The sequence below is a fragment of the Pteropus medius genome, unplaced genomic scaffold, assembly GCF_902729225.1.
Source record: "Pteropus medius unplaced genomic scaffold, Ma_sr-lr_union100, whole genome shotgun sequence".
Taxonomy (NCBI): Eukaryota; Metazoa; Chordata; class Mammalia; order Chiroptera; family Pteropodidae; genus Pteropus; species Pteropus medius.
Window position 1 is genome coordinate 127,627 of NW_024343942.1, and position 13,293 is coordinate 140,919.

Here is a 13,293-nt window from a genome sequence, read left to right on the forward strand (position 1 = left end):
AAAAAAGAAAGTGAAGAAGATACAAATAATGGAAGCATATAATGTGTTCATTGGTACAAAGAAATCAACATTGTTAAAATGGGCATACTACCCAAAACAATCTATAGATTCAGCACAATCCCTATCAAAATACCAATGGCATTTTTCAGAGGCTAAATCAAATAATCCCAAAATTTATATGAAGCCATAAAACCCAAATAGCCACAGCAATCTTGAGAAAAAAGAAAAAAGTAGCAGGTATGAATATCTGATATCAAAGTATATTACAAGGCTACCATAATCAAAACAGCATGGTATTGGCATAAAAAAAGATACATTGATCAATGGAACAGAACAGAGAGCCCAGAAATAAATCCACGTCTATATGGTCACTTAATATATGTCAAAGGAGGTAAGAATATACAGTGGTATGAAAGACAGTCAGTTTCTTCAATTAATGATGTCGGGAAAACTGGATAGGTATATGCAAAAAAAAAAAAAGAGAGACTATCTTCTTATACTGTATACAAGAACAGACTCAAAATGGATTAGAGAGTTAAATATAAGACCTGTAACCATAAACTTCTAGAAGAAAACATAAGCAGTAAACTCTTTCATACTGCTAACAGTAATTTCTTTTTGGATATATCTTCTTGGGCAAAGAAAACAAACAAACAAAAAAATGGGACTATATCAAACTAAAAAGTTTTTGTACAGCAAAGGAAAGCAACAAAACTACTGACAATAAAATATTCATTTATGATACAACTGATAAGAGGTTAATATCCAAAATTATAAAGAACTCAGCAACAAAACAAAAATAACAACAAATCCAATTTAAAAAATGAGCAGAAGACTTGAACAGATACTTGTCCAAAGAGGAATTAGAGATGGCTAATCGACATATGAAAGCATGCTCAAGGTCACTAACCATCAGAAAAATGCAAATTAAAACCAAAATGAGAAATCACATCACAACTGTCAGAATGGCTATCATCAATAAATCAAAAAACAACAAGTGTTGGTGACAATGCAGAAAAAAGGGAACCCTCATATACTGTTGGTGGGACTGCAAATTGGTACAGCCTCTATGGAAAACAGTATGGAAGTTTCTCAAAAAATTAAAAGTGGATATACCTTTTGACCTACCAATTACACTTCTGGGTATTTATCCAAAGAAAACCAACAAAACAATAATTCAAAAAGATCTATGCACTCCAATATTCATGGCAGCACAATTTACAATGGCCAAAATGTGGAAGGAACCCAAATGCCCATCAACAGACGATTGGATAAAGAAATTATGGTTCATATATACAATGGAATATTACTCAGCCATTAAAAAAATGACATCCTACAACATGGATGAACCTAGAGGTTATTATGTTGAGTGAAATAAGTCATACAAAGATAAATACCATATGATTTCACTTATATGCAGAATCTAGGGAACAAAAAAGAACACACTAATCATAAACGGACTTATAAAAATAGTGGACAATTTGGTGACAGAGGGAAGAGGGTTGGGGGCTGGGAGAATGGGGTGAAGGGTTAAAATAGTACAAATTAGTAGTTAATAGTTGGTCACAGGGATGGGGAGCTTGGCAGAGGGAATGCAGTTAGCATTAATATTATGGCTAGGTGGAGGGCAAGGGGAAGGAGAGAGCAATTGGGGGGATCGTTTTATGAACTATATAGATATCTAACCAATGTACTGTATACTTGAAACTAATTTAAATAAACTAAAAGTAATAGTAATAAAAGAATAGAGATGAATCTTGACTGAAGTCAATTAGGTAACAGAAATATGTCAGTATTAATTTTCTGGTTTAGATATTTAAATTGTTATATTGGAGAATGTCTGTTTGAAGAAAATACATATTACCATTTTGAGAGATGAGAGGACATCAAACACATTATTCTCATTTGGCTGAAAGAAGAAATATTCTTTGTACTGTACTTCCTACTTTTCTGTAATTTTCTGAGTATTTCAGTAACAAAAATACAAATATGGTTTTGCAGAACATGAGGTTTAGGGGAACAAAACAAATAATAGCGGAAACACTGTAAAATTTATAAAGTAAAAACAACTACATGGATAGAACAGAAAAAGATCATAAAAATGTAACAACAAAGGCAAAAAAGTCAGTGAAAGAATTATACCTATAAAATTGTCTAAAAAAATGAAAAGAGTACAAGGCAAAATGGCAAGAGGGATAAAGAAAATCCATTTGCAAATTCTAAATCATAACACATTTCCAAAAGCACAAAGAGAAAAAAATGAAGAAAGAAAAAAACGAATCTTTTACTCATGAAGCAATTAACTAATTTTGACTGACAAGGTATACTGAGTATCTAATACCAAAGAAAACACAAACAAAATATCTACACAAATGTATTTAAGAGTTAAGAACTTGAGAGTTAAAAAAAAAAGCTCCCAGAAAGAAAGAGAGTAAACATACAAATGACTTCAATATTCCCACCAGCCACGGGAATTATAATGGAATAAATTTTCAACTTTCAATTTTATACTGAAACTACTTCAAATAAAAAAAACCAAAACACAGGATTCTCTACTGCAAGTGAGTGTTTTGCTGCGTTCACATCTGTAGTCTCAAAGGAAAAAATAAAAGCCTGCTTCTTATATCCATTTTAGAACATGCTTCAGCAAAATGAGGGCTGATTCAAGAATTCTCGAGACAATGGAGTACAACACATTCTACCATATGAAACTTGTATAAAGAAGTTCAAGAACAATAATTGGATTAAAGAGAACACCAGACAGGTGCAGAAGAAAATACCTGAGAAAATGTAACACACATGACCATGTGGAAAACTGTTTTAAGAAATTACTGGAAATGTGGAAAATTTATTAATTTCTTAGAAAACTAAGCAAATGAAAGGGGGAAATTTAAAAATCTAGTATATACATGCATGGGTAATGTATGATACTGTAATATATTCATATCGCTTTTTAAAAATGTTAACATGTTATTAAGTACAGTATTTCCATAATATTTATGTAGTCTTAAAAATGTAATAGATTTAATCAAAAATTGTGAGATGATCAGAAAAGGATGTCAGTATATAAGAATAAGTTTTTGCTAAAGAACCTAAGTCTGTATATAATACGTAAAAAATGTCAGGTGATATTTAAAGAAAGCTAGGCAATATTCTTACCTGGTGGCATAAGTTTCATGAGTACTCTTGCTCCATCTCTAAGAGGTGGCATATTCAGATTGCTACCTAAGTCTGCAACTTGCCAAAGGAAAGAGATGTATCTAGGATGCAGTGACATTATCTGAAATATAGAATACAAAAACATTTACCTATGAATTATGTCAAAAACACTTTTTATTCAAATTAACCTACTCATTCTTCCTAAAGAACTTTTCTACTTGTCAATTAGAACATTTACAGATGCCATTTTTTTTTACCTGAAATAATCTGCTAACTCTATCTTTTCACCTTTACAAATCCACTGATTCTTCATGATGCAAACTTAATTAGGTTTTAACTTTCCTAAAGTAATTTGAGTAATTTTGTTGAAAGGCATCCTGCTGTTTTGTAAACTATGGAACTCAGATACTGTTTATTACAAAAGGCACTTCACTCCAAAAGGTAATGGTAGCTGTTAAATTTCTAATTCAATAGTTGCAGGGACCTAAATCCCTCTGACACTGAAGAGGGTGGTGTTACTGCAGGTGTAAAAATTTTTATAGGTGAAAGGGAAAGAGGAATTGTAAGAAAGGCAGTTGTTTAATTAGATATGAGAAATATATGAGAAAGATGACAGATTACATATTTCTTTAAAATTTCCAGTTTCAAAGGAAAGGCTGATAATATGTAATAATATTTTTCTAGAGGTATATATATTTAATAATACTATAATTTGTTACTAGATTAATTCTATGCAAACATAATACTATACTTTGGAAATTTTTATTTTAAATTCCAACAAATGTGACTACATCCAAAAATTAATAGTTAACTGTATATTTATTTGACATTTTCCCAAGTCATGAAATGAGTAAATTCCTCAGAAAAAAACCATTTTACACATTTTTTTGTATTCCCAAAGAAGAGTGTAATATCTTCTGTGTAGCAGGTACTTACCACTCCAGGCAAACAACATTCTACTTCTGGATTGGGACCATGACTATAGTGGTTACAATGGTTTCCAGGAGATCCAGCTGAAGAATCAGAAGAACTATCAGGGCTTGAAGGCATATTGGAACTTACTTGTGTAAGTTTGGCTGTAATTACCTGCAGGTGAAAGTATTTATTAGTAGCAAAGACAAGGGAAAATATTTGCAAATAGAACAGCAACTAGACATAACAAAAGGCTAAAAAATGTGTTGTGCTTTAACTTTTCAAATAATCTTTAAAAGTACTATTTAACATAACCGCTGGGTAGTTTATTTCCTACACTGTGTCAAGGTATCTGTCTTATTCAGGGCTATAACCCAAACATCTAACACAGAAGACTGAACGAAACAGATGCTCAGTAAGCACTGAATAAATAAAAATAACCTCCATCTTTAATATTTGGGGGACTATTTGAAAATTACATGTACTTACTGATTTATCTTTTAAGTTTAATTGTCCAATTAGCTTTCTATCATCTTCAGAGTCTATAAGCTCACCACCCACAAACAGTTCAATTTTTGTGTGGGCTACATTTGCTTTTATACGACTGATAATACATCGTCGTACTGAACCAACTGTATCATTTGTATGAGACCATATATCCAAGTCATCAACCTGTCTACCATGGTTTGGAAATCGAACTATAAGAGAGAGGTGTTTACCACGAAATGCTCTGAAAAAAAAATTAAAAACAAGAAAAAAATACACAATGAAATTTAGCAGATTGTCAAGAACATAAAGCAGAGAATTTAATAATTTTTCTATTACGAAGAAAATAATTCAACTTATTTTGTTTTTAGGCTACTGAAAATAATTTTTTAAACTATAAACACCATAATTAATCTTGGAAACACACATAATTATATTCCATTGTTGTTCATCTTGTCTCCAGGACAGGAGAACAAAAGACTTGCATTTATGATAATTTATAACAGATGAGTAACACGTGTTAATTTTAAGCTACAAACTCTCAATTCACTAAGGTTGTTTTTAAACGTGGAAGAGATGAGCTCCAGCTTGAAAGTATCATATCAACAAATACGTTAAAACTGCTGTTTCTACTAAAAATTTGTAAAAATTCTTAAAAACAGAATTCAAAAATATTTATCTTGGTATAGTCTCCTATGTAAGATGTAAAATAAAAATCATATTTAACATGCAATTTTATTTTACATACCTGTGGTATATTCTATAAACTTTCCCCAAACTAGAAATGTCATTTAACAATTATAAAATAATTATTTACTTAATTTATGATGATTTATATCACATAATATAGAATCATATAATTATGATTATACTAAAGTATGATTTAGCAAATTATTTACCTTATAAGTTTCTGAATTTAAAGATATTTTAAGCAAGGACCATTTAAAAATATTCTTTCATGTATGCTGCATAAGCAGCTTTTAAGAACTTTAAGAATTTTATTTTTAACAATGTGAAAGAATTACATCAAAATAAAAACATGCCAACTACAGAATACCAGTGCTACACTTAATGGGTGATAACTGCTTGTAACAATAAAAGAAAAAAGAGAAACTTAATGAGAATGCCTCTCCAAAATACACTTCAAAACTTTGTTAAAAAATTATTTGTAAGGAGTATTTTTTTAAAAGATAGTACACTGAAATGCAGAAGTAAAACTTTATTTACTGTCCTTTTAACCTTTACCTGGCTAAAAAAATTAACTGGCTAAAAAAATAAAAAACTGCAAATGGATACTTTTAGGACAATTTCTTACAAACCTTGACATAGGTAGAATTGTTCTTTCCTCATGATAATCACTGTCACATTCATTTATGTACTCCCTTAAAACAGTTAATACTCGAACCATTCGAATAGCTTCCTGTCTTGCACAATTAACACTGTCTTTGTCACCATCCAAAACACACAATGTATCATATGAGACTTTCAAACGATCAAAGCAAGACTGAATGAAGTCTTCATGAATAACCACCTATAAGAAGCCAAATACAGCTCAAGTTGTTTTGAAATATAAAATTTAAATACAATATTAATCCAATTAGACAGTAAAACTGCAACTTAAAGGTAACTTGTAATCACATTATATTTAACCAGTAATAAAACACAAAATCTAATATTAAGAAAATAAGCAAGTGTAAGTAATTTATTTTTTTAAACCACCTTCTGGACTGAGTGTCATAGTAAGTCAAATTCTTGGTTATCCCAACATAAAAAAAGTAATTATATTCAAAATAATCCTAACAGACTAAAGATAACTATTAAGGCAATGTTCATTGAGTCAGCATTTTGTAAGGAACAAATGTGGATTAAATACTTAAATATTATCTGACAAGAGTTAAATTTCTAGTTCTTCAATTAATCTTAAGTTTAAAATGATTCACTTAAAGATTACTTTCAACATAATTATTATAAAGTTTTCATGTAGTTTGATCCTTACCTGATTAACCTGCAACCTGGGGCCAAGGTTTGTGTATATTTCTTTAAGGAGATCTATAGCTCTATTGGCAATGTCATCATTACTTTGAATCACCACCTAGACCCAAAAATTATAGCGTAAGTAATATTCAAGATATATTTTAATTTGGCACTTAAATTCATATATTGATTATTTTTTAATACAGAAAAAGCAATACTATCAACTTCAGTAATTTCTGCACATCCTTATCAATTACCTAAGTAAATCAGAGATTTTCAAAATATGTTTAGAATCCTAGAGCTTTAAAAGTTTTTCAGGGCTGACACTGTAAGAGGTTTGGGGAGGGAAAATAAAAGGAATAAGGAGAGATTGAGCAGAGAAAAGAACAACTTTCATTTCTTACATTAACTAGCATTATACACTTTTTTACTTACAGGAGTTACTGCTGTTTAAAAATATCTGAAAACACTAATTTTAATAAAAGACCACGTCAAACATTTTAGTCTACCTGTGGTATGCAAAGAAAACAATTCCACATCTAAAATACAAGATAAGCTGAAACAATATATAATAGATTAGATTTCTAAAAGATTTACCTTTCAAAATAGAAACGTTAGCCTTGAAAAGAATAGCATTTTAATCTCCAAGTACTTAAATATATCAGAAACTAAAGTGTCAATACAGACATAAAATTCACTCCTCTTCCATTATTCATTTTGGCTTTAAATTTACAATAAACTGCAAGATCTAATAACGTAAGTATGGAAGACAATAACGTATAGGTAGACAATGGTTAGCGCACCTAGAATTTTTTAAGAAGCATTGGAAAACTGGTGGCGGATGGTGAAAAAGCAAATAAAGAAAAAAACAGAGCTACTGGCAAACAGAAGTTATATAACAAGAAGCTAGAGATGAGCAATTATTCCTTCCAGATTCCCAAGATAAACATCAGGGCAGGATCAATACATACAGGCAAAACTATGACTCCTTAATGGTTGTTTTTTTTTAAACCCACCCCAGATACAATGTTTGTAAACAAGAGTTTCTACTTCTCACTCACCTTCCAAAGGTAGTCTAATCCTATCAGTTCCAAATCATCCATCATATAGGATCTTCTTTTTGCTACTAGTTTCCCTTCTCGACAATTAACAGCTTTGAAGAATCGTTCAAAACATTTCATTCCATTTTCAGTTAACAGAGAAGGATCAAGTTGAAGCACATTACTTTCAAAAAAGTCCTTATTAATGTCAGGATCTAAGTCTGGTTCATCCCCCATTAACTTGGAATACCATTTAAAACAGGCTTCACGATCACAGAGGTAAACTGCATTCTCTGCTAAGCATTTCCATATTTGTTTTGCTTGAGGAGCACAGAGCCACAACTGGCCATCCTTCAGTAAAAATCTTGGAAAATTTTAAGAAACAAGTAATTAGATCTTTATTATTTTATCCTCACACAATTCACTTTGAAATGCCTGAAATAATACATTTATCAGTTACATTTTAATTATAGGTGAAAAAGGTATTCTTATAAAAGCTGGTAGTAAATAAATACCATGTATTAATTCATTTAACAAGCATATTTATGGGGCAACTGTAAAATTTCAAGAAATTCTGTTAGATGACTCGACCTATATATTAAAGTTTTTTCCTCTCTCTCAAGAAGTTCAACCTCTGAAACCAGAAAGTGATTTAGCTACCTACTTATGTATGATTTCACTAGAAAATGAGGTGTAACACTTAGTGACTTTCAGATAACTAAATGTTGTTAGGAAATAAAGCTTCTTCACATTAAAAATGTCAAGGCAGTTAAAAAATTAAAGAACACTACATCATTTCAATCTGAGAAAAATTCTAGTCATCAAATTTTATTTGAAGTTGATCTAAAATAATCAGATCAACAGAGATTATAAAATTCTTAAACATAACTACATAATGAATTAGAAAATAAACTATGTCAATGTAAATGTTTCTCTATAAATTATTACACAGTTCAACAGAAATAGTATCCAACATAAACTAAAAAGAAAATCTCCAAAAATATATATGAAAGTAATAAATGCAATAGATTTTATGAAAAGCTGATAGTTTTGGCATTTATCTTAGCATGATTCATATGTGCTTTATTCACTTTGATTTATTTACATTTCTAAGAAATATCTCACAATTTAAGCTGTTATATATCCATAGACACATATGTCATTAAAAGCTAAAATTCAGCTTAAGACTATCTTTATCTTTTTCTTAAAAGATAGGCAATTTTTCCTTTTACCCATGGGAAATAATGTTCCTCCCTATACGACCTTTAAGTTGTCTTTATCAGGCATTGTTAGAATAAACAAAGAACCAAAACACACAACCACCTGCTCCATTCTGCCCATGATAATAGCATTTAATGAAAACTGTTCCCTAGCTGATTGTTTTTGTGCCCTATAGTTCAAAGTTCGAAAATGTACAAAGAATAAAATTTTATTTCTAACATAAACTCCATTTGAAGATGTATTTTCTTGGGGAAAAAAAAAAAAAGGGTTAGCCAGTAATTAAAAAGTATTTTAAAATCAAGACAGAGAAATCATGACATTAACTTTTGAAAATGGTTCTTATGTGGGAAAGTATTCAGCTGCTGAGTGGCATGGCCAACTATAAGACAGTGACAAAGAATGTTAACACTGCATTCCTATGAGTACCTTAAAGAGATTAGCACCAATTGTTTAAAACCAACCTAAGGAAGTTAAGCCGTTCTTGGACTTCTTGAACATGACTATACCTACTTCCAAGCCTCACCGTTTGTGGGTCATAGTCCTCATGGTCTGCAAATCAACAAAAATGATGCATTATGCACATGTATATCTACATCACTGCTGACTTTAACCAAAGGAAATTAAGAAGTCAATAATCACTTATCATTAATATGCAACCTGTATAAAAGTTACTGACATATATCGAATTCACAAAAAATATACTTTTTATACAAAGGAATATATAATCTGCTGAATATGCCATCAAAAATAATTTTCAGCATCACCTGTCCCTTTCATTCTTCACATATACTGAATTAATTTCTGACTACAGTCTATAATTTCCCCTTTATTTGTCCTTATGTTATACTAAAACTTGTCATTTAATCAAAAAGTATTTTAGCTTATAAAAACCTAGAGAGCATTCATAGAAAAATTAGGGTGACAGAAGCTATTACATTTGATAAAATTGTCATACATTACCAGACTATGAATGTGTCAGATATTTAAAATAACCTACCCTCCCATTATGATTGCAAATATATATGTTGGTTACTAGGCCTAGCGTAGGCTGGAAATCCTTTATTAAATTACAAAATTAGTAAGTACTTTGGACTTACTTTATTAGATTTATATGCTGGTTGAAAAGTTCTGTTTGTCAATTTAAAAGCAAAGAAAAAAATTAAAAATATTTACTATCCTAAAAATACTATGTATAGTGTTTTGTATATAATGATTTGCATGTAATGATTCATTCAAAAAGGTAAAACTCAACTGAAATATGGGTTTACAATGTAAAAAAACATGTCTTAAAAAAGGTTGTTCATTCAGTATCAAGCTAAATAAGTCACAAAAATGTTTTTAAATGAGATACAGCCCTCTGCCTGGAAATGACTGAATTGACTGGTGGGTGGAACAGAACACAGTGAAAATAAATACCTCCAACATAAGCTGTCAGTCACTCAAAAATCAAACACTTTCATTTCAAAATTTTGAAGTTTTAATTTGGAAATTATGTAATGCCTCTTTAATAATAAACAGTAATATTTCTCAGCTATAGACCTCTGAGAACTTGTATAATGATGCCAAAGAATTCTAACTGTAAGAGCTCCTTTTGATATTGGTAAAAGCAACCCAACTCTTCAAAATGGCAAGATTTTTAGTACCAGAGAAACTTCAATTAAAAGTAAAATCTTAGCTTGCTATTTAAATGGAACATGTATCCAGGTGTGGATATGATTAAAAAAATAAGGAGCCTACATATTATTGACTGTTCTGTACTTCCATATGCTGAGCATTTGCCAGCAGTTTTAAATCTTATTGCTTATATGCTTGAAAGTCATCAACTGCACCAAAACTCAAGCCTTTAAAATTGTAGAAATTATCTGCTACTACAAACAAGTTTTCTGGCTTTTCAGAGCACTTACCTTAAGGCATCTGAGTAAACTTTGGACTGCCACTTTAACTATTTCTTAACATTAAAGCCTTTTACCTAAAACCTTTTGTGTGTATGCTTACTGGCAAAAAAATTTTCCCCCTGTAGGTGTTGGGAGGAGCACAGTGCAACTCTAACTTTTGATAAAATTTCAAACTTATAAATGAAATGTAGTAATAATATAAGGAACTATTCTTTATCCAAATAAATCAACTGTTTACATTTTGCTCATGTTTTATCAGTATCTCACCATACAAATTTGTATTACTATTGTGAACCACTTGAAGATAAAATATATGCCACTTTACTCCTTAAAACCAGATTTCCTAATAAGAACATATCCACAGCACACTTATCTGAATTTAAGATTAATAAAAGACTATTATGTGATCCATCATAATTTATATTCAAATCTCATTAACTGTCCCATTAATATCATTTATGCTTTCCTTTTTCCTAGGCTAGAATCAAATCTAGGCTCACACACCGCATGTAGCTGTTTTCTTTAACCTGGAATGTCCTTATTTCTTTGTTATTTATCTTGAACATTTTAATGAGTAATTAAATGCAACTCAAGTTTGCTTCACGTTTCCTCTAGTTAAATTCAGGTTGTGAATTTTTTGCAAAAAATATCACAAATCTAATCTATATAGTTCTCACATTGGTATCAGAAGTGATGATGTCAGCTTGTCTCAATATTAATAACGTTAATTTAGATCACTTAGTTAAGGTGTTTCCACCAAGTTTTTCCACTGAAAAGTTATTCTGATACCAAATCAGTATTCTGGTGCTCATAATTTCTCTCTCACACTAATTTAATAATCTATTATTTTTCCTCCTACATTTTCAGTTAACATTCTTCTTCCATCTATTCTTCTCCAAGTACTTATATGATGAAAAGGTTATGATCCATGGTATAATAGTTTTGATGCTCAAACTCACAAATTTAGCAAGTGAGAGCCGAATCTTATGTATTTGCTACATGCCGATATAATTCTCCGAAAACTCTTTCTAATATAAAAATGTTCAAGTTTCATTTTGTACTTTCCTGCTGTAGGTCAGTTATTTCTCCAAAGAGCCATCTGCTTAGCGAAATTAGTAATACCAGTCAAAAATAATTTTTAAAGTACAAGGACTCACAAATATTTAGCAGTACTTCATGGCTGACATGTGGAAATTAGGCAGAGCAAGTAAGTGAACCGAACTCAGGATGTGCATTCTCTTAACAATGCACAATTACTGAATGACACTTGTAAGAGACCTGTGTTTTTTTAGCAAATGGTTCTGCAAACAGTCAGACAGATGCCGTAACAACAGCAGTGAATGGTAGGTTACTACCTACCATGCAAACTGGCAATCCTTAAAAAACCCACAGGTTTAAGTGAATTGCAATGTGTACTATAAATAGTATAACTCCTATAAACTTTGTCCAGATATCAAAGAAAAGAACACATAAAAACTCAAGTATAAATCAGTATAAAGGGTCTCTACCTAAGTGTTTTATACTTTGAAATTTTTAAAACACTAGAAAGATTTAAAAATATAGGATTCAGAAGTACTGGTGCATAAATTCACTAAGAAGCAGTCAATAAAACTTTAACATGTATAAAAGTTGGAAAAAATTTTAGTAAGTTACTTTGTTATCTAAGATACTGGGAAAGCAGAGGTATAATTAGGTGACCATGCCACTGGGGAAATAATTTTTTCAACACCAAAGACTATAATATAGTCATGGCAAATGCCTAATACTAAGAAAATAAAACTGAGGAAACATCTGTGAACTGCAGGAACCTCACATTCTCTTGTGACATATTTTCTCATATGCTTCAGGTGATCTGCTTCTTATAGAATGTTTATGTTGGTAATAGTTTTATATCATATTAGTAATTTAATGTTAAAAGGTTCAGCAGAAAAATTCATTTTATTCCTCTATTTAAAAATGAATTGATATATTAGCTTTAGTCTGAAATAAAAAATACTGAAACGGAAAGAGTTACTTAGGTAAACAGATATGAAATCTATGAATTCAAAGGAACGTAATAATACAAGTGCTTGCTATGTGCAGGTATCATTCTAGCAACTATTTATTCTAGCAAATATTAACTTATTTATAGAGCAGAGACATACTATCATTATCCTCATTTTCCAGATATAAATCAACCATACACAGTATAAGTAACTTGCAAATATGCAGCTATCAAGTGTTAGAGCCAAGCTTTAAATCTAGGCAGTTTACTTACAAAGCTTGTAATTGTATTTCTAAACTCTTATAAACACTATAAAGACATTGACATTCTTGTGATCATGAAGATAAGCAAGGAACATACAAAAACATTAAAAGGAAGAAAGAACGCTAGTAAGGTGAAATGCACGTGTCCCACATCATTGCCTTGGTAATTTAGTTTTCAATTACAGACAGTGACATTAAAAACACAGAAGAAATAACATAAAAAATGGAATAAATAAAAGTATTCATTGGAGTTAGTTATCTACCTGACTCTATTTTTGGGAAATGTGGCATGTAGGAGGGGGTCTATGTTATCAAGAAAGTTTGAGGTAATATAATACTCATGGGAACTACAGAGAAAC

General features: G+C 30.7%; 1 protein-coding gene across 5 annotated transcripts in view; it reads right to left on the bottom strand.

Annotated features, from left to right (window-relative positions):
- Positions 1-12,144, bottom strand: part of LOC120607074 (probable ubiquitin carboxyl-terminal hydrolase FAF-X) — an 81,525-nt gene extending 69,381 nt beyond the window's left edge. For 2 of the 5 annotated variants that reach the window (XM_039868683.1, XM_039868679.1), the window contains exons 1-7: positions 9,254-12,132; positions 7,593-7,935; positions 6,554-6,649; positions 5,877-6,088; positions 4,561-4,801; positions 4,096-4,245; positions 3,160-3,280 (exon numbers count right to left, since the gene is read on the bottom strand). In XM_039868683.1, coding sequence (XP_039724617.1) covers positions 3,160-3,280; positions 4,096-4,245; positions 4,561-4,801; positions 5,877-6,088; positions 6,554-6,649; positions 7,593-7,808 — 1,036 coding nt within the window. In that variant the 5' untranslated portion in view covers positions 7,809-7,935; positions 9,254-12,132. Of the gene's footprint in view, positions 1-3,159; positions 3,281-4,095; positions 4,246-4,560; positions 4,802-5,876; positions 6,089-6,553; positions 6,650-7,592; positions 7,936-9,253 lie in introns of all 5 variants that reach the window. The other 3 variants (XM_039868682.1, XM_039868681.1, XM_039868680.1) reach the window with 3 other exon arrangements.
- Between the last annotated feature and the right edge of the window lie 1,149 nt (positions 12,145-13,293).